A 19,463-nucleotide genomic window follows, 5' to 3' on the forward strand; every position below is an offset into this window, starting at 1 on the left:
TTTTCTGTGTGATTGGGCAGAGATTTGCGTGGTTTTGTTTGAAGAATGGGAGACTTGTAAGGTTTTTTTACATAGAATTTGTAAGCAGAAAAAAACATAAACTTGTTATTTAAAAAAAAAATTTCAAAAAAGTTTTCAAAAAAAATTTCAAAATTTTTTTTTCCAAATTTCTATGTAAACCTATAAAAACTAGAATTTTCAACTTTTGCTTATCAAGACCTTCAAAATGACCCCCATAATGCCTATATTCCGCCAACTTTGAGAAATTTGGGTCTCACCGCGAAATTACCCGGGGTACTGTAGCTTTCGTGGCAGGACCCAACATGGGTCAAACCTAGGCATGATGGGTGTCATTTTAAAGGCCTCAGGGAGCTGAAACTGAATTTGTTGATAATTTTTTGAAATTTCTATATTTTCGAAAAAAAACCCCCAAATTTTTTTTTTGAATCAAAATTTTTTTTCAAAACTGTTCCTCAAACTCATGCTGAAGCCTTTTAAAATCAAAATTTTCAAATTTTCCTCATCAAGGCCTTTCAAATGACCCCCATACTGTCTATATTCCGTCACTTTTGAAAAATTTGGGTCTCACCGCGAAATTACCCGGGGTACTGTAGCTTTCGTGGCAGGACCCAACATGGGTCAAACCTAGGCATGATGGGTGTCATTTTAAAGGCCTCAGGGAGCTGAAACTGAATTTGTTGATAATTTTTTGAAATTTCTATATTTTCGAAAAAAAACCCCCAAATTTTTTTTTTGAATCAAAATTTTTTTTCAAAACTGTTCCTCAAACTCATGCTGAAGCCTTTTAAAATCAAAATTTTCAAATTTTCCTCATCAAGGCCTTTCAAATGACCCCCATACTGTCTATATTCCGTCACTTTTGAAAAATTTGGGTCTCACCGCGAAATCCCCAGGGTACTGTAGTTTTCGTGGCGCGACCCAACATAGGTCAAACCTAGGCATGACGGGTGCCATTTTGAAGGTCTTAGTGAGCCGAATTTGAATTTTTTGATAACTTTCTAAAATTTTTACGTTTTGGAAAAGAATTTTCGAAAAAAAATCAGAACATTTTTTTTTTTCGAAAAATTGAAATTATTTTTTCTCGAAAAATTTAAAAATTTGAAATAAAATGTTCAAAATTTCCAGATTGGCCCTTATCTATCCTGCACATCCACTACATTTTCAATGCTAATTTTCCTATTTTTCACACTGGAAGGGACTATATTTTGCGAGATAAAGTACCAGAAATGGAAGGAATATTTGGTTTTTTCAGCGATTTTTGGTGTGCTGAGCACTTATGTTATGGTGCATTTCATTGGAAATACGGTAGGACTAACCAATTCTCAAAACCCGTGGAAATTTTTTATTAATTTTTGGCAAAAAAGTTTTTTGAATTTTTTTGAAAATTTGATTTCTGAAAAAATTTTGAAAATTTCTGGAAATTTTTTTTCCGAAATTTACCCTAAAAATTGAACTAATTTTGCCAAGACCTTTCAAATAACCCCCATCATGCCTAGGCTGCGCTCACTTTGGGTCCCACCGCGAAAACTACAGTACCCTTGTAGTTTTCGTGGCGGGACCCAATGTGGGCTGAACCTAGGCATGTTGGGGGTCATTTTAAAGGTCTTGTTGTGCTGAGTTTGAAATTTATAAAGAAAAAATTCGAACAAATAGAAAAGTTGTGCAAAAATAAAATATAAATTCAAAAAATACTTTTTCAATTTCCAGCAGGACCTCCTTATCCACATAATGTACAGTACCGTAATCTCTACATATATAATTGATATCCACGTTTTATCATGCAATCAACTTCGTGTCAGAAGCTCGACAGGCAGGAATTCTCAAAAAATGCGAAAAGCCGCCGCCGCTGAAAATTTATTTTTCCTCGGAGATTCTTTTGTTGTTTAATTGTTTTTAATTATTTTTTGTGTTAAAATATATCTATTTGTTGAAAATCAATTTATTATTCTATTCTATTGGGTCTGTCTTCTTTTTTTTTTTTTGGAAAATTTACATAAAAATCAATTTTTGAATTTTTTGAAAACCTTCACTATAATCCACAGAGACTTGATTCCACGTGTTGTTCATATTAGTTTGAAAACAAATTTTGATGACCTTTTCCATAAAAAATAATTAAAAATTCCCGAAACAACCTTTTCACGGGAAAAAAACTAAATAAATGCACAAATTCCAAAAAGTTCATATTTTTCCCGTGATAATCCAACTTGGATTTCTTATCGACAAATTCAATCTGTTGTCAGAATCAGTATCAAAATCAGTCTTCGATTTGTAATCATCGTTTCTCAAATTGCAATCGAAATTGGTTGAATTCATCAAATTGTGCATAATTTGTTGGTAAGTTTTTTTTTTCTTTCTTACAGAACTTTAATTTATTCCTACTTTCAGAACTTCCATTAATTGACATGCAACTTTTTGTAATTTGGACTTTGGTCATTTGGATATTTAAACCATTTCCTCAAATATTTGCTAATGAACAAATCACTAACAAGTTAGCTTCTTATCAAGACGGCAATCTTCCAGCGCTCCACCGATCTCATCGTGATGCACCAGGTAACAATGAGATTTCATGCTTCGCTATGAAATTGTAGGAAATTATACTTTTGATCACTTTTGAGCCTTAAGGCTTTAAAGCACAAATTATTATATTTAAAGTTCAGATGTTCATTGTTTGAGTATTTACTGACAATCGAATTGCCGATTTTATGTTTAGTACAAATTGTAGGTATTTCGCAACACTCTGTGATGTGGAATCACTATTTCCTTTTGAAAATTTAATAGAAATGATCAAAATTTTAATTTTTTTTTCGAAAGTTCAAAGGTCAAAGGTCACACTATAATAACTTACTGCAGCAGTATTTTTCTATATACACCTCTTCCAATAACTTGAACATTTCAGCGAACAAGCTCTCCGAAATCATCGAGAACATGCAATCACTTGCTCGTCTCACCAACGGAATATCACTGGAAATTGGACTTATCGATGGATCGATTCCTTCTGATGATGCAATTGCTGAGCTACTCCACATGGGACCTGTCAAGCTGCAAGAGCTCATTTCAATGGATACAGATGCTGCCAGCAAAGCTATCACTGATCTTGGAACTCTGTCTGAGACACTTCAAAGCTCTCCTGCTGAAGTTACTACTCTTGAGAACCGGTTAGTTATCCTTGAAGATATTCGGAAAACTACGTCTATCCTGAATATGTTTCAAGAGGAGTTACCTGGGAGGAAGGAATATGAGGCTGAACTGAAACGGCTACCAGAACTTAATAACACATCAATAATCATTTCTGAAATGATTAAAAATGTAAAAGCTGTAGAAGTGGAATGTACCCGTTTTGATGACTTTCAAAAAGGGGATACAATAGATTCAATAACAGCTAACTTTCCTAGACTTTATCGTGATTTTAATAAGACGGAAAATTATGCAATCAGTTTTGAAAATGTACTAAGCTCGTTAAAATTGCTCGATTCCATCAAGAACATGTCATTGTTCCTTGAACCGGTGTACCAGGAAAGTGCTTTCCGCAAGGAACTGAACTTATCGACACTTACATCAGTGATCTATCAAGCTTTGAATCAGTTCAGTGAACAATTACAAACAATTCGGAAATATGTTTCAAACACTAAAGCATCCGAATCTGATTTGAAATATATTCAACGACTGATCAATAGCCTAAATTCCAAAAACGTCGTCACCTTCTCTGCAGGATTTCCTAAAGGACCTAAGGATTTAGAAATACTTTCTCAATCAATAGATAATAAATGGATTGTTGAACACGGAATAAATAGTTCTATTGTCGGAAATCACTTAAGTAAAGCTTTCGGGGTTCTTGATGAACTGCAAAGAAAATTGACGTCAGCTGAAGGAGCTTGGACTTCTACATCAAGTTCTAATGAAAAATCGATTGCATCTATCCTTTTCTTGCAAGCGGATACGGCTTCTCTTCCAGAAGAAACTGATGTTTCTGGTACCATTGACCTTCTGAAAAACTGCGATATAGATCGTCGTTCGGCATCAATTCATGTTGAACAATTTAGTTCTACCACTGCGGCTATCAAAAACTTGAATGAAGACATTTCCAAAGTTCTGACATATGATTTGCGGTTATTTGACTATGTCGAAAAACTTAAAGATCTCAGTTCTTTGAAAAACATCGTTGAGACAACCACTGATGATGTACAAGGAAAAGCTGCCATTGAAAAAATGAAAGCTAATCCAAAGTTTGAGGAGGTAAAGACTATATTAGTTACTTTTCAACAAGATTTGGGCAGTCTCAGACAGTTAATTGACGGAATTCATTCATTGGCTGGCAAAATCAATTTTTCCCTGATTGATGAATATTATAAGGAGATTAATGAACCTCTTTACGAAAAGTTTTACGTTTGTCTAGGCAACATCACTAACAAATGGCCAATCGTTCAAAAAGCTGTATCAGTTGTTCATCAGGTTCGAAACTTGACTCAACAAACAGTGAGTAGCGCTGGTAAAGTTGTCGAAAGTATCTCAAACTCCAAACTCAACCTCAAAAGCTTGTAAGTCTCCGGCAATCGAATGAGGAATGTAACAATTCGAGAAGCTCTGGCTCTCAATAGTTCATTCCCAAATTCGCATAAGAATGCACTCAATCTTGGAATGGCAGTTCAAGGATTGTCACGAATCAAGTCACTTCTTGACAATCGGGAAACGTTGGAGGAGGTTGGGAATCAAGTTGATGCTATCAGTGAAGATGCAAAAAGAGTTAAGTCGTTGACTGAGGAACATCGGAAAGGGCTCAAAGATCTGAAAGATCTTTCAACATCCATTGAGACCATGTTCAAGGAAGTGGAAACATTCATCAGTTCAGTCAATGGTTTGAGTGGAACTCGGAGAAAGAGGAACGCAGTCAGTTTTGCCAGTGCTGGACAAGTCTTCGTTGAAGCTGCAAAGCTTGTTGGAATTCCGAGTGTTGGTGATGTGTCTGCATTGAAGGCCGCGGTTGAAGCAGTGAATCCGACAAAGTTCTCAAAAGTGATTGATGCATTGGATGTTCTGGCAAAGATGGATCTCAACTTCAAGAAGTACAATTTCCAGTCAGCACCTGCTTCATTGCAAGCTCTAGACCTTTTTTCGTTAATTACCCATTACATGCTCGTCCTCCACCGACACCTGCTCCGATTACGCCACCAAAATCACAGTCTCCACCAGCATTGCCTTCGCCTTCACCGTCTCCCCACGGAGCTTCTGGAGCCGCTCATGCACCAGTAACCGAATCTCCTATCAAAAGCACCAGTACCGCGTCTAATGCAGCTACAGAGGCTTCTAATATGGTTTGGTATATCATGTAAGTTCAATTAACACACGATGATTATAGAAAAATATGTATTTCAGAGGAGGTGTCGTTATCTTATTGCTGGTCATTGTTGGAATTGCTGTGTTTTTGATCATGCGGAAGAAATCGAAGCCTTCGAGTTCGGAAGTGCCCCCGGCGGAACCTTCAGCCCCTGAACCTAAACCAGCTCCTAAACCAGATCCTAAGCCAGATCCCAAACCAGATCCTAAACCCGATCCAGTTCCTGCCAAACCAGTTTCACCTCCTGTCATTGTTCCAATCGATTCCATCGTTCCTGCCCCTGTTGTAGAAGATAAATCCCGGACTGTCGAGCAACCTCAAGCATCTCTGTTGTGTGAAACTCAAGGTAAGCATCACATTTTCATTTTTACCAGAGTAAACGGACTATTTCAGATAGTTGTCGAGATGATTTCGCGTCAGCTCTTGCCGATCATTCGGTAAAAGCGATCCAGTATCAGATGAAAGAGAACAAGACGTTGCTGCAAGAATGGCTTAAATCTGTGTACCGGGCACTCCGCACAATCGGAGAAACGAGTGTCACAAACTATGATGACAACATTTCCGAGAGAAGGTAACATATTTATTTTAGGTAAACTGTCTAGAACTAAGCCCGAAATTAAGCCAAAGTATAAGCCAAAGTATAAGCCTAAGCTTAAGACAAAGCCTAAGTCTAAGTCTAAGCTTAAGCCTAAATCTGAGCCTAAGCCTAATCCTAAGCCTAAGCTTATGCTTAAACCTGATCCTAATCCTACTCCTAATCCCAGGCCTCAGCCTAATCTTAAGATTATGCTTCAGCCAAAGCCAAAGCCAAAGCCTAAGCGTAAGCCTAGGCCAAAGCCAAAGCCTAAGCCTAGGCCTAGGCCTAAGCCTAAGCCTAAACCTAAACCTTAACCTAAACCTAAGCCTGAGCCTAAGCCTATGTCTAAGCCCATGCTTAAGCCTAAACTTATAACCCAGCCTAAGCCAAAGCCTAAGCTCAAACCTGAGTCTAAGCCTAATTTTCGGCCGAAATCTCAAATCCCATTTTTCAGACACTCGATGTACATTTGTGAGCCGAGCACAATGGCAGTTTTGGAAGGGTTCAAAAACCCATTTATCAATGCAAATGTGATGATGTTCGGGAAAATCGAGTGGATCATGGCACAGGTAATTTGAATTATAGTAACTCAAAAAATGCAATTTATGATCTCAGGGTCCAATGGATGGTACTGAAAAGAAGAAAGACGAGACGGATAAACCGAAGAGATCGACCTGTGAGAAGCATTGGGCTCTTATTGAACAGCACAACGTGGCGATTTGTGTTCAGTTGTGCGGTTTTGTGGAAGGAGAAGGTATTTTGAAATTAAAATTCTGTAAAAGTAAAAAAAATAATTTTTGAGATAAGAAATGCGCCTCATACTACTCTGATAAAGTTGGAGGTGTCTTGAGATTTAGGAATTATTCGTTGAAGACCATCGATATAAAGACTGATTTGGCCGAGTTCACTGATAAAAAGGATTTCACGTTGTACACTGTGGAGATCACCAATTATAGGAAGAATAAGTCTGTTTTACTTGTTTCAGATTTTCCACTTTAGATTTTTCTTCTTTTTTTTCAGGGGCGAACAAAAGAAAACTGTCGACATTCTGCTCTACTCTGCATGGCCTGAACACGGAGCACCACAAGAAGCGTACCCGGCTCTGGAAATCCTGAAATTCTGTGAGACCTATAAGAAGAATGTGCTCGTGCACTGCTCGGAGGGAGTTGGGAGAACTGGAACGCTGGTTGCTATCAAATATGGAATTGATTTGTGTCTGAAGAAGAAAGTCACTCAGATTATTGACAGTGAGTATAAGCTTTTCATTTCAATTGAAACTTCCCTATTTTCAGTCATTCTCCCTGTCCGCCAATGCCGTCACGGAGCCGTTCAAGACGACACCCAAGTGACATACATTCTGCTTTGCGTGACTAAAGGATTAATGGAGAAGATGCCGGTGCCATATCTGAGAAGTTTCGATGCTGTACAGTATTATCACAAACAGCTGCTCAACAATTTCTATCATCCAACGGAAAAAGAACTCGATGCAAAAGATGGTAAAGGTTTTAATGAAGAGGCGAAAGAGGCAAAGATTTTATTGGATCTGGGAATGGTGAAGAAATATTGTGATGAAAAGTATGAAGAGTATCAGGCGAAGTTGCCAGAAGTTTTGAAGAGTGAGAAGATGAAGTCAAAGAAGGAGAGAAATTGAACTATTTTTTGAAAAGGAATGGAATAAAAATTGAGTAGAAACCCGTTTTACTTCATTAACCAAAGTTTCCGTTTGCCGAGTTGGAGCAGTAGCCCGGCGAATTCAGCTCTCTTGAAGGAAGTTGGCATAACAAACTGAAACTGAAATCAATGAGAAGACTCTGGTAAATCGATTCTGATCGACGCCGAAGTATGTAGCGAAGCTGGGTGTGCCAGCGTCGATTGGACCGACTTCGATGTCGAATGAACTTCGACGTCGATCAGAATCGATTTACCAGAGATATACACTGCATATTGTGGAGAATAATGCCCAAAAATTGTATTCAGATTTACAAAACTTTTTTAAAAGGAAGGAAATTTTCGGCAATCGGTAATTTTGGCAATTGCCGGTTTTGGATATTTCCGGCAATCGGCAATTTTGTCAATTGCCGGTTTTGGAAATTGCCGGTTTTAGAAATTTCCGACAATTGCCGGTTTTGGAAATTTTCGGAAATCGGCAATTTCGACAATTGCTGATTTTGGAAATTTTCGTCAATTTCGGCAAATGTCGCGCACCTCTGCTCAACTTGAAGAAATATTATTTTTTACCTTTTTTTAAACTTTTGTTAGAATCCCTAATTGTGGTCTTGTTCTTACTAGAAACTGAAAACTTTGGAAATTTCCAAAAAATTTTCGGATTTTTTTAACCTTACAATTAGGCTTAAGAAATTTGAAAAATTCCGATATTTCTCCGGACGTTTTTCAACTTTTTTATTAATTCAGAAACTCAGGAAAATTTCTAAAAGTTCTTTGAAAAAATCCAAAAACTTATATGAGAAGTATCTGAAAAATTTTTCCGAATTTCTGAACTTTTTCAAAAATTTCGAATGCATTTTTTTATCGGATTGTGGAGGCTTTTTACTTTTAAAAATGTGTTGTTATATTTTATATGTTACCTAGAATTTCCAAATCTCAAATTGGTAGCAATTTTTGAAAAATTCTGAAGATTGGAAAACAAAATTCAAACTAGGAAATATTTTTAAAAAAATTTCCAGGTAAGCGAAATTTCAAATCTCTGAAAAATCCAAAATTTTTCGAAATATCAAGTTGTAAAATTCCAATAAAATGTCCTAAAGTAACCGAATGTCATAATAAAACTTTTCAAAAATTTTTTGAAAATTTTTTATTTACTGTCAAAATGTAACTCAGTTTTTGCCATTCATCATTTTGGTAGTCCACCAAAAAAAAAATGTTTCTTACATTTTTTATACTTTAATTTTATTTTAATTATTTGTATTAAAAGATGTAGGCGTCGGAACATGCGGAACATCAAAAGCTCACATTTTTCAAAATTTTGGCACTTTGCCAAAGCTTCGACCGGAAATTATGAAAAATCTAAAATTTTTCGGAGTGTTTTTTTTAATGATATTTGGTACTTTTGGATCATTATATTGAACAAAGTTAGACAAATTATTTAGACTAAATCCTCCATTGGCGCTACTCCACCTTGAAGCCACTTTTCACTTGTTGCTCACTATATTCGGCTCCTTCCGTGGCCGAGTTTTTTCACTTCTGGGCCACCTGGCAAAACTAGTCCATGAAGCCCAGCAACAAAAAAATCGCATTAATTTCAAAAAATCAAAAAGTAGATCACAATTTATTTTTTCTCTGCCGAATGTCTTTTTCAAAATTATTAAAATATTTTCAGCAGGAAAAACTATTGAAAAGAGAAATGAGGCGAATTCGCGCAAAAAATTCATCGAAGAACACCTAAATGCTGTGAAACAAGTAAGTGTTCGTGGCCGTCGAATGGAAAAAGTTCGGCCACCAATTTAGATGGGTCTTTCACAGAGTTCGTGGCGAAAAAGTTAAAAATAATTTTTTTCAGCTCGCTTCCTGTGTGCGCACGTTTGATCTACAATTATTTTTTTGACCTAAACGAACGACAGAATAAAGCCCCAATTTACCAAATATAATTGTAAAAAAATTTAAAAGATTTTTCTAAATTTTTTACAATGATTATTTCAAAAATTAAAAACTTTCATAGTCATAGAATTTTCCTTCAAAAAAAAAATCAAAAAATTTATTCACAAAACTGATATTTATCACTATAACATACACAATTTGTCTTGAAATACCCTTCACACCGTCCCCAACTGCATTCGGGCTTCTCCTTGCAATAGGCCGTGCAGTTTGAGTTGTTGCTTGTAAGGACCTCGCAATAAGTTTTGTCTGAAATGTTACAATTTTCATATTTGAAGATGGAAAATTAAGAACTTACGATTTTCCTCCGGCGCTATCAATATTACTATTGTAAGGAGAAAAATCAAAAGAATAGAACTGTTCGGCATTGTAGAATGAGGTGGGAAGATACTTGTGTTTTTATATAGTTTTAGCTTCCGTTTACATTGAGCTAAATTTTAAACCTATTGGCAAACACTTCAAAAATCGAAAAAAACCAGGAAAAAACAAATGATGACTGCCTACACAAGAATTCCGTCTCACAAAGACCTCAATAGTATATGTATATGTATATGTATATGTATATGTATATGTATATGTATATGTATATTTTGCCATTAACTCAAAAACTATGAGAGCTATCAAAACATTGTCAACTAACAAATTAAAGCCCTTGAAATTTCCTATATTTTGTTAATTGAAAACTTTTTGATAACTCTTCTCCCGGCGGAGATACAAGCGCTCGAAGTAAGAGGGGTGAGAGACAGTAGGAGGGGGCGAGACGCAGGCGCCCTCGCTATCTGCGTCTCTCCCCACCCAATACACTCTCGTCTAACCGACTCTAAATGACTATTTCTTTTCGTGGAAATAAGCTGAAAAAAGTTTTTCAGGCAACAAAATGAATTCCAGATGTTTTTATAGATTTTTTTTCAGTTCTTTCGAGAGAAAAAATTCCTTTATATTATAGGTGACACATTATCAGTGACATGACGACATATATATGACACATAAAAGTTTTGGCACATTTATTGAAAAAAAAGAAGAAAAAGCAGCTCCTTCAATAATTTATAACAAAGAAATCTTTAAAAAAATAGGGAAAAGTACTCGTAAAAGCAGTTTGGAGGGGGTTTTTTGGTTTGTTTGTTTGATCGGGTCGGGAATGACATGAAAATGATGAAATTTGGGGTAAAATCATTTTTAGAAAGCTGGGAAAAAAGTTGAAAAATTACAACAAAAAAATTGATTTTTAACAAAAATCTCAAAAATTTTGCTCTAAACGTTAGAATTTTGTGAATATTTTGTTATTTTTGAATTCAGCTCACCGAGGCCTTTCAAATGACCCCCAACACGACCATGCTCCGCTTACTTTGAGTCCCACCACGAAAACTACAGTAACCCGTTTCGTCGCGGGACCCAACTTTCTAACGTAATCTAGTCAATATGGGGGTTAAATGAAAGCTCTCGATACGCTGAATTTAAATTTTGAGGTGAAATTTTTGTAAAACTGAGAAAAAAAAATTTTAACTGTATTAAATAGTTAGGCCGCCGCTCCAAATTGTCGTCGTCTAATCCATCGTGTCAATAGAGGAAATCCGCAGCAAAATGCGAGTGAAAGGAGCAAAAGTAACCTGAAATAGTTTTTTGATGGAATTTCACCTTAGCCTGTAAACCTTTCATGCAATATAGAACAACCACAACAGTAAAGTGCAAATATTTATTTTTTACATTAAATTCTGCAGAAAATACACAAAAATGAACCCGAATTGAGAAATTGTTGAGCTGTTGGTGAAAGCTGATCATTGAATTCCGATTTTGTCGCTAAAAAACTTAAATTTCAAGCTTAAAATTAACTTTAGCAAGAAAAAGCCAGTTGGCAAAATATAGGCCTTAAAATTTCCAACATTTTATTCGTTGGAAACATTTTTGTAGCTCCTCTCTCCGCGGAGAACGACGCGTTTGAATTTAGACAGGGTAAGAGAGTGTGGGAGGAGGAGAGACGCAGGCAGCACGCGCCGCATGCGTCTCTCCCCCTCACACACTCTCTAGCGTCTCTAACTTTGAGCGCTTGTATCTCGGCCGGGAGAAGAGCTATTAAAAAGTTTACAACTAACAAAATATGGGAAATTTCAAGGGCTATATTTTTACTGTTGACCATTTTCAGCTAGATTTCATAGTTTTCGAGATATACAACATTCCAAGGCACAGAGCACAAATTGAAAACAAGCGGGGGTGATAGACGATTAAAAAACCATACACAATATAGCATTCTCTCTTTTTCAGAACATCAATCGTCTAGCCAAGAAACCGATGACCAACGCGTACCCAAGTGACGTTCCGCGTCCGCCGATTCGATCCGATGTTGCTCCACCGCCTCGACAGCACTCGTAGCCGCAGCAATACTCGTAGTATCCGCAGCCCCATGTAATCTCTCGCGGTCGGGAGTTGTCCTGGAAAAATAATGTTTAGAATTGGGTTATTAGCGATTTTTAAATTTGAAAAATATTGATTTTGAGCCGAGTTTTGGAATTTTGAAGTTGGTAGCCTAGAAATTCAATATTTCTAGGCCATTGTGAAAAAAACGCTGAAATTTGTAGAATGCAAAATTACCTTTCAATTGCTTTTTGAAAACCTCAAAAATATCGGTTTTGAACCACGTTATGGAATTATGAAATTGGTGGCCTAGAAATCCAACCTAGGCCACCAACTTCATTTAGGTATAACTTTGGTTACAATTAATATTTTGGAATTCTTTAAAATCTAATCGCAAGCTAAATTTTTCCAGCTATGACAATCTCAAAAATATATGGCCTAGAAATTTGTAATTCTAGGCCACCGACAATTTCAAAATCTTACCTGGAAATAAACATTTCCAAATTGTTGATCTCCTGACTCAATCGGCATTCGACACATATTCGTGTGCCCCGGGCTCTGCCGATAGTAGTTCGAACCCCAATAGTAGGGGCGATTGTTCCACCTGCAAAAACGGGCGGTTACTGTAGTTTTGTATCAGTTTTAGGACGTATAAATTATTTTTTCAGGAAAAGTTCGAAAAATTTGGCGTCGAATAAGCTAAAAATCGAGTAATAATGTTGAAAACTGACGGAGTTATCGGTTTTCGTAAATTGTTTAATTTTTTTTTTGTTGAAAATTTTAAAATCGCTTTAAATACCTCAACGGAAATTTTGCTCAACATTTTTTTAAAATTACAAAGTGCTTTGGTCTTGCCGCGAAAGCTACAGTACCCCAAAACTTAAAAAACTCACATCATTGGTCCGGCTGCTGCTCTGATGATAGCCTTTCCTGCTTGATACGTCAAGTATCCGGCGGCAGCTCCAACAACCATATTTTTAAATGTACTTCCTCGAGATCGCGATCCCAAACCGGAATTTGTCCATCTGAAATTCAGAAAAATTCAAAAATTTTCTTCAAAAAGTCGAAAAAAGTAGGACGTGGAGTGTTTAGCACATCGGTTAGGGTCTTGGCAACGGACACGTGAATTAGGGACACATATAGTAACCTGGAACCTCCGCCACCCCAACGACTACGGGTACCGTAACCCGTTTGGTGGGACGATTGACCGTGTTTTCGGCCGAATAAACCGCCCAGGAAACCGCCTTTGCTGCAAAAAATGACTTCTATCTCCGCGCGGATTAGTGGTAGCAAAATTTGTTTAACTAGAAAGTTGTAGCCCTTAATATTTGGCACATTATCTTAGTTGGAAATTTTTTGATAGCTCCACTCCCCGCGGAGATACACGCGTTCAAAATTAGAGGGCCGATAGAGTGTGGGAGAGGGAGAGACGCAGGCGGCGCGCGCTGTCTGCGTCTCCCCTCGCCCCGAGCTGTCTCGCACCCCATAACTTTGACAGCGCGTATCTCAGCGGGGAATATAGCTATCAGAATGATTTTAACTAACAAGTGGTAGGAAATTTTAAGGACAATATTTTCTCAATTGGCAATTTTGGCAAATCTCGGAAACTAAAGGAGTTACGCTAGTTTAGGATGCAACAATTAAAAAAATAAGTAATTTTTCGAGATTTTTAGACATTTTGAATAGAAAAAGAGTCAATTTTCATGTTTATAACAGTTTTTTCAGAAGTACATTTAGAAATGTCCAAAAAAAAAACCAACTGCCTCAATGTAGCCCTTGAAATTTCCAATTTTTCATCAAAAAAATCATTTTCATAGCTCTACTCTCTGCAGAGATACACGCGTTCAAAGTTAGAAGGGCGAGAGAGTGTGGTAGGGGGAGAGACGCAGACTGCGCGCGCTGTCTGCGTCTCCCCTCGCCCAATGCTCTTTCGCCCTCCTAGTTTTGAAAGCGTGTATCTCTGCGGGGAATATAGCTATCAAAAAGGTTTCAACTAACGAAATATGGGAAATTTTAAGGCCTAAATTTTGGTAGTTGAGAATTTCGAAAAATCTCAAAAACTAAATGAGTTTTAAGAGAAAAAAGGGATGTTCAACTCACCTTCCAGTATTCATACTACTTCCATGATTATTATTATTCCAGTTTCCTCCGGTATTCGAGTGTGAATTCCATCCTCCACCGCTATTTGATCCCCGATTCGTGTTGGCTCCCAAGTTGGTACCCCTTGAGTAATCATTTCTTCCAGCTCCACTAGTTTTCGAGCCACCACCGAGCCAACCACCTCCAGAAGATGTTCGTGCTCCCGACGATCCTCGGCTTCCAAATCCACCGCCACTACTTCCACGGGATCCACCACCGCCACGTGAGCCGCCAAGCCCACCTCCGCCTCCGCGTCGGAGCTCTATCGGTGGGATGAGTGAGAAGAGGATTAGAGATATCAGGAAATAGGCTTTTCGTCGCATTTGTTAATTAGTGAATACCCTGGAAAATAGATTTTCAGTCAAGGTGATTCGCTGAGAAGATAAGGAAAATTTTCGATTTGCGCAAAACACAAATCGAAAATTCGAGAAAAGACGGGGCGTCGTCATCTGTCAAAAAATCTCAGAAACGAGGAAAAAAGCACTTTTTGGACTTTTGGGGGGTTCCGCTGGGACCGCTGGGAAATGGGGGAAAAAGGTTAAAAACAAGAAGCTCTCACTTTAAATAGCATAGTTGAAAGGAATAGTAAGAAAAACGTGGAATTTCAAAAATATTTCAAGTGGGAAAATATAGCCCTTAAAATTTCCCATATTTTGTTAGTTGGAACCTTTTTGATAGCTCCTCTCCTGGCGGAGATACAAACGCTTAAAGTTGGAAGAGTTAGAGAGTGTGGAAGGGGGAGAGACGCAGGCAGCGCGCGCTGTCTGCGTCTCCCCTCGCCCTACAGTCTCTAGCCTTAATAAACTTTGAGCGCGTGTATCTCCGCGGGGAGAAGAGGTATTCAAAAATTTTAAACTACAAAAATATGGGAAATTTTGAGAGCTACAATTTTTCAGTAGAAAAATTTTTGCTAGCGCTCTTAGTTTTGAAGATATGCCAACAGTTTCCAACTATGAAGAACTTCCTAGCAAGTTAAAACAAAAAAGTTTGAAATTTCTCACAAAATGAAGAAATCCTAGTGTTTTTGTCTGACAAAAAGCTGACCTAGCAAGGTAAATATTTGACAAAAGGTACTTGACTCCTACCTAACTGTCGGGGAGGCCAGGGAAATTGGAGAAATTATAGAGAAAAACAATATAACTAGAAATTAACTAGACACGCAGAGAAATTAGGAAATTGGGTTATTATGTGATTGATCGAGTTAACTTTTTACTACTACTACTATTTCAAAAACAAATTGAATATTTGTGTTGGGAGAAGAGATGCGAAAATTTTGTAAACTAGAAATATATTTCCCTTAAAATTTCCTACAATTTGTCAGTTGAAAACTTTTTGATAGCTATTTTCCCCGCCGAGATACAAGCGCTCAATGGTGGGGAGGGGCGCCTGCGTCTTTCCCCCTCCCACACTCTCTCACGGAGAATTTAGCTTTGTTAAGCCATAACTAGTCAGAAGATAATTTGTTATCAGTCTGAACTGAAACTAAATCAATACGAATTATTAACAAACTGAAATCGTCAACAACTGAAAAGATATCACATCAATGTTAAACAAAGTATAACTCAAAAACTATGAGAGCTATCATAAAATTGTCAACTAACAAATTAAAGCCCTTGAAATTCCCTATATTTTGTTAGTTGGAGATACAAGCGCTCAAAGTTAGTGGGGTGAGAGAGTGTGGAAGGGGGAGAGACGCAGGCTCCCTCGATGTCTGCGTCTCTCCCCACTCAATACTCTCTCGTCTCTCTAATTTCAAATCGCTGTAATTTTGCAACTATGAAAATTAACAAAATGTATGTAGAGAATTTCAAGATTTTTTTTTGGAATCCTATTTTTTTGAAATAAAAAATTCCTCTATTATCAAACAGGTAGAAGTTTCGACACATTTATTGAAAAAAAATGAAGAAAGATTTCTCAAGAAGCAGCTCCTTCAATAAGATGACATCAAGCAACGGGCAAGAAAAGAGAAATTGTTTGAAAAAACCGAGAGAGTGGAGAGACGCAGAGAGTTGAAGAAGAAGAAGGAAGTGTAATCACTGCTTGCCCCCCTTCTTCTTGATGACCAGTAAATATCACTTGAGAAAACGACGGAGAGAGAGAGAGAGAGAGAGAGAGAGAGAGAGAGAGAGAGAGAGAGAGAGAGAGATGAGAGACGCAGTAAAGTTCAAAAGTCTACGGGGTTTGTGTTGACTAATAGGTACAGTTTCCTTTCGAAATTTACTATATTTTGTTAGTTGAAAACTTTTCGATAGCTATTTTCTGCGCTGAGATACAAGCGATTGAAAAAATGGGGCTAGAGAGTGTGGGTGGAGGGGAGACGCAGACAGCGCGCGCGGCCTGCGTCTCTCCCCTTCCACACTATCTTGCCTCATCTACTTTGGGCGCTTGTATCTCCGCGTGGAAAAGAGCAATCAAAAAGTTGTTAACTAACAAAATGTAGACCTTAAAATTTCCTATATTTTGTGAGTTAACAATTTTTGATAGCTTCTCTCTGCGCGGAGATACAGTGCATATTTTTCCACTCCAACCATTTTAAAGGGAGGCTCATTTATACAGAATGGTCTTGACGCGCGTTTAGTCATCATTTTAAGCAGTTTCTGTGTGAAATTTGTGTAGATAACAGTATATGAATCACTTATTTCGTATTTCTGTAGCTTTTCCACAAGTTAATTGTGATCTACGCGATATTTTTACACAGAAACTACTTAATATGATGACTAAACGCGCGGCAAGACCATTCTGTATAAATGAGCCTCCCTTTAAAATGTTAAAAGTGGAAAAATAAATGTACTGTAACTCGGCGGAGAGCACCGATCAAAAAAATTTTCAATTAGCGAATTATAGCACTTAAAATTTCCTATATTTTGTTAGTTGGAAACTTTTTGATATCTCCTCTTCTCACTGAGATACAAGCGCTCAAAGTTAGAGGCGCTAGAGAGTGTGGGAGGGGGAGAGACGCAGACGGCACGCGCTGTCTGCGTCTCTCCTCCTTCCACACTATTTCTCTGCGAAAATCTTTAACCGTCAGTATCTCCAAATCGGTGAGAGCTATCAAAAAATTTTCAACTATCAATATACTTCATTTTTAATATTCTACAAAAATCGCCAGGCGGAATTTTCAAAAACTTTGAACAATTCCTGGAAAAAGGTAAATTATTGATTTTTTACGAATTTCTCAACTTTCCAGACCTTAAACTCAATGTTAAACTACTCTTCAAATATAAAATGCATGAAAATTCCATTGTTTTTTGCTCAGAAGCCACTTTGAAATAGTCCCAAGGGTGCCCAAGAAATGGGTGACATTCGTCCATTTGTCCATAACAATTGCACATATATATTTGGTGTTCAGTGGGGATTTTTTTGGAGAATTTCAGAAGGAAATTTGAAAAAAAAAGCATTCTTTTTCCTTTCCGAAACGGCCAAAAGTCGGGAAAAAAAGAGCAATTAGGCTCGAGAGCACCCATAAACAATTGCATGAGTTAATTGAGAATTCGGAGCACGGCGTCGAATCGATTCGAGCTCACTCACGCGAGCGACGGGGAGCACAGCACACCACTGAGAATATTACATTTCTCGTTGTCTGGGAGGGTGGCTCGGAGCAATTCAAGACGACTCGACGCGGGGAAAACCGAAAAACAAGGGACAACATTTTTTCTTCCAGATTTTTGAGATTATAACTGAAAAAACAAGGGTTTTCGGCACATTTTTTCTGAAAAATTCCCAAATTCTAGCTTGAATTTTGAATTTTTTAGTGAATTTTAAACATTTGCCGTGAAAAACCATTCGGAAATCTTTCCATTTTCAGGTTTTTCACCTTTTTAACCACTGTAAATCTCAATATCCAAGTGGCTTTTTGTGGAGAAATTGTAAAATTCAATGAAGTTTCATCTGGAATTTGAACGTTTTCACTCGATTTTTACCATTTTTTCACCAAAAACCACCTGAAACTGGAGCTTTTTCGTTCAATTTTCAAATTTTTAACATTTTGTCATCATTTTCCACTTCTGAAACCTGAAAATCTGAAAATTCACATCCGAAAACCTCGAAATTCGCTTGAAATTTTTTTTAAGCCGCGCAATTTTAATGCAAGCGCGCCCCACCGCACTACTTAGAAGTGCAGGTTATACGGTAGGCGGGGGATTTTAGGACGACTTTCTCTATTTTTCAACACTTTTTCGATTTTATTCTCGCGTTTTGGCCTAAATTTTCTGATTTTTTTTTGGTTTTTGCTGTTAAAATTGATCGATTTTCCTATCTTGTCCAATTTTTCTCTATTGAATCCCCTTTTTTCTCTCAATTTATTGTTGTTTTTTGCAGAACTAGGGTCAGTCAAGCATGGTCTTCGTTAAGACACTCCACAGAACCTTGTTCCTCGAGGTCGCCGCCAACGAGGATGTCTTGAGCATCAAGCAAAAAATCGAGGCCGCCGAGGGAATTCCAGCCGAAGAGCAGAGACTCTGCTACGCCGGTTCGTTTCGTTTCACGCAGAATCTCGAGAAGCGATTTCCTGACACTCGTCGGGTCGCTTTGAGGACAGACCCTGCCGTACACATTCTTGATTTTTACCTGTTAAGGACGTCAGCTCGAGGATAGCGATTGCGGAATCGACTCTGAGGCCACCATCTACGTCAACCTTGAGCTTCTCGGAGGAGCCAAGAAGAGAAAGAAGAAGGTCTACACCACCCCAAAGAAGAACAAGAGAAAGCCAAAGAAGGTCAAGCTCGCCGTCCTTAAGTACTACAAGGTAAGCAGAGTTTCGAATTCGTGAGAAATATCTTGCTCCAGCTCTGCCTAAAAAGTTTGAAACGATGATGATGAAGAATTTTTGATATGGTGTCAGGACCTCTGAGAGTTCCGTGATGATGTTTAGAGTTCCTGAATCTTTTCAAATCTTCTAGGCAGATTAGCAGAGTAGATATTTTCTGATAACCAATTTTCATATTTTACTGGCCATTATTATCATATATTTCCAGATCGACGAGAACGGCAAGATCACCCGTCTTCGCAAGGAGTGCCAACAACCATCATGCGGAGGAGGAGTCTTCATGGCTCAACACGCCAACAGACACTACTGCGGAAGATGCCACGACACCCTCGTCGTTGACACCGCCACTGCCGCTGCCACCTCTGGCGAGAAGGGAGGAAAGAAGGGAAAGAAGTAGACTGTTGTCCAATTTTTAACCTTCAATCAAAATAAATGTTGATTTTTGATATTCTTGCTATATGTTCTTCGGGAGAAAAGTTTATTCGTAACACATCGGAGGAATTATTTGTTTCAGAATTTGAATATTCTCCAGAAAATAATTAACCAATGACTTAATTATGATGTCATAACTTTGGAAAAAAACAAGATCTCACGTGTCCGCCTTCTCAAATAGCAAGAGATGCCCGGTCATGACCAGGATACCCTTGAATTGAGGATTGAATTCCCGC

General features: G+C 37.8%; 3 protein-coding genes, 9 non-coding genes and 1 pseudogene across 15 annotated transcripts; 8 read left to right on the forward strand and 5 right to left on the reverse strand.

The window, feature by feature from the left end:
* The first annotated feature begins 1,486 nt into the window (after nt 1-1,486).
* Nucleotides 1,487-1,548, forward strand: Y55D5A.10. Its single transcript, NR_052158.1, has one exon. It is a non-coding gene; the product is annotated as an Unclassified non-coding RNA Y55D5A.10 (non-coding RNA).
* On the reverse strand, nt 1,487-1,548 carry Y55D5A.9. Its single transcript, NR_052159.1, has one exon. It is a non-coding gene; the product is annotated as an Unclassified non-coding RNA Y55D5A.9 (non-coding RNA).
* Nucleotides 1,549-2,408: 860 nt separating this feature from the next.
* On the forward strand, nt 2,409-7,583 carry H06I04.5 (annotated as a pseudogene). Its single transcript has 9 exons — nt 2,409-2,571; nt 2,918-5,344; nt 5,392-5,699; nt 5,747-5,924; nt 6,385-6,499; nt 6,546-6,684; nt 6,733-6,895; nt 6,951-7,177; nt 7,223-7,583. Coding segments are annotated over exons 1-9 (4,081 nt in total).
* A 2,045-nt stretch (nt 7,584-9,628) lies between these two features.
* Nucleotides 9,629-10,393, reverse strand: fipr-29 (Invertebrate defensins family profile domain-containing protein). The gene is made up of 2 exons (NM_001027468.3): nt 9,841-10,393; nt 9,629-9,791 (listed from the first exon to the last, which is right to left on the reverse strand). Exons 1-2 carry the CDS (start codon nt 9,908-9,910, stop codon nt 9,643-9,645), a joined length of 219 nt encoding a protein of 72 aa, NP_001022639.1. The 5' UTR covers nt 9,911-10,393; the 3' UTR covers nt 9,629-9,642.
* Nucleotides 10,394-11,222: 829 nt separating this feature from the next.
* Nucleotides 11,223-14,372, reverse strand: H06I04.6 (CX domain-containing protein). 2 transcript variants are annotated; one of them, NM_001373863.4, is made up of 6 exons: nt 13,992-14,372; nt 13,039-13,140; nt 12,785-12,916; nt 12,375-12,495; nt 11,844-11,968; nt 11,223-11,339 (listed from the first exon to the last, which is right to left on the reverse strand). In NM_001373863.4, the coding sequence occupies exons 3-6, from the start codon at nt 12,862-12,864 to the stop codon at nt 11,318-11,320; spliced, it is 348 nt and encodes a 115-aa protein (NP_001360079.1). In that variant the 5' UTR covers nt 12,865-12,916; nt 13,039-13,140; nt 13,992-14,372; the 3' UTR covers nt 11,223-11,317. The 2 variants fall into 2 exon arrangements, with proteins under 2 accessions (NP_001360079.1, NP_001254863.1); NM_001267934.3 differs by having other exon boundaries at nt 11,776-11,968.
* On the reverse strand, nt 14,180-14,312 carry H06I04.14. Its single transcript, NR_101799.1, has one exon. It is a non-coding gene; the product is annotated as an Unclassified non-coding RNA H06I04.14 (non-coding RNA).
* Nucleotides 14,373-16,109: 1,737 nt separating the features above from the next.
* Nucleotides 16,110-16,183, forward strand: H06I04.13. The gene has a single exon (NR_052160.1). It is a non-coding gene; the product is annotated as an Unclassified non-coding RNA H06I04.13 (non-coding RNA).
* H06I04.12 lies at nt 16,110-16,183 on the reverse strand. The gene has a single exon (NR_052161.1). It is a non-coding gene; the product is annotated as an Unclassified non-coding RNA H06I04.12 (non-coding RNA).
* A 184-nt stretch (nt 16,184-16,367) lies between these two features.
* On the forward strand, nt 16,368-16,499 carry H06I04.11. Its single transcript, NR_052162.1, has one exon. It is a non-coding gene; the product is annotated as an Unclassified non-coding RNA H06I04.11 (non-coding RNA).
* A 1,100-nt stretch (nt 16,500-17,599) lies between these two features.
* H06I04.10 lies at nt 17,600-17,824 on the forward strand. Its single transcript, NR_052163.1, has one exon. It is a non-coding gene; the product is annotated as an Unclassified non-coding RNA H06I04.10 (non-coding RNA).
* Nucleotides 17,825-18,340: 516 nt separating this feature from the next.
* Nucleotides 18,341-19,241, forward strand: rps-27A (Ubiquitin-like protein 1). Of its 2 annotated transcripts, none has more exons than NM_001027466.5 (3): nt 18,341-18,498; nt 18,613-18,774; nt 19,004-19,238. In NM_001027466.5, exons 1-2 carry the CDS (start codon nt 18,366-18,368, stop codon nt 18,621-18,623), a joined length of 144 nt encoding a protein of 47 aa, NP_001022637.1. In that variant the 5' UTR covers nt 18,341-18,365; the 3' UTR covers nt 18,624-18,774; nt 19,004-19,238. The 2 variants fall into 2 exon arrangements, with proteins under 2 accessions (NP_001022637.1, NP_741102.1); NM_171089.8 differs by having other exon boundaries at nt 18,348-18,498; nt 18,605-18,774; nt 19,004-19,241.
* Nucleotides 18,517-18,593, forward strand: H06I04.9. The gene has a single exon (NR_003431.1). It is a non-coding gene; the product is annotated as a small nucleolar RNA H06I04.9 (small nucleolar RNA).
* On the forward strand, nt 18,837-18,914 carry H06I04.8. Its single transcript, NR_003430.1, has one exon. It is a non-coding gene; the product is annotated as a small nucleolar RNA H06I04.8 (small nucleolar RNA).
* Nucleotides 19,242-19,463: the final 222 nt, after the last annotated feature.

This window comes from Caenorhabditis elegans, chromosome III (assembly GCF_000002985.6).
Source record: "Caenorhabditis elegans chromosome III".
NCBI classification, from domain to species: domain Eukaryota; kingdom Metazoa; phylum Nematoda; class Chromadorea; order Rhabditida; family Rhabditidae; genus Caenorhabditis; species Caenorhabditis elegans.

What these genes read in the sequence shown, in the direction of transcription:
- fipr-29 (NM_001027468.3), bottom strand. Translation starts at nt 9,910, where the DNA reads ATGCCGAACAGTTCTATTCTTTTGATTTTTCTCCTTACAATAGTAATA. An exon ending in GATAGCGCCGGAGGAAAATC is followed by an intron (nt 9,792 to 9,840) that starts GTAAGTTCTTAA and finishes GTAACATTTCAG; the next exon opens with ACAAAACTTATTGCGAGGTC.
- H06I04.6 (NM_001267934.3), bottom strand. Translation starts at nt 14,353, where the DNA reads ATGCGACGAAAAGCCTATTTCCTGATATCTCTAATCCTCTTCTCACTC. An exon ending in TGGGGTGGCGGAGGTTCCAG is followed by an intron (nt 12,917 to 13,038) that starts GTTACTATATGT and finishes TCTGAATTTCAG; the next exon opens with ATGGACAAATTCCGGTTTGG. An exon ending in GCAGCAGCCGGACCAATGAT is followed by an intron (nt 12,496 to 12,784) that starts GTGAGTTTTTTA and finishes CCGTTTTTGCAG; the next exon opens with GTGGAACAATCGCCCCTACT.
- rps-27A (NM_171089.8), top strand. Translation starts at nt 18,366, where the DNA reads ATGGTCTTCGTTAAGACACTCCACAGAACCTTGTTCCTCGAGGTCGCC. An exon ending in GCAGAGACTCTGCTACGCCG is followed by an intron (nt 18,499 to 18,604) that starts GTTCGTTTCGTT and finishes TTACCTGTTAAG; the next exon opens with GACGTCAGCTCGAGGATAGC. An exon ending in CCGTCCTTAAGTACTACAAG is followed by an intron (nt 18,775 to 19,003) that starts GTAAGCAGAGTT and finishes ATATATTTCCAG; the next exon opens with ATCGACGAGAACGGCAAGAT.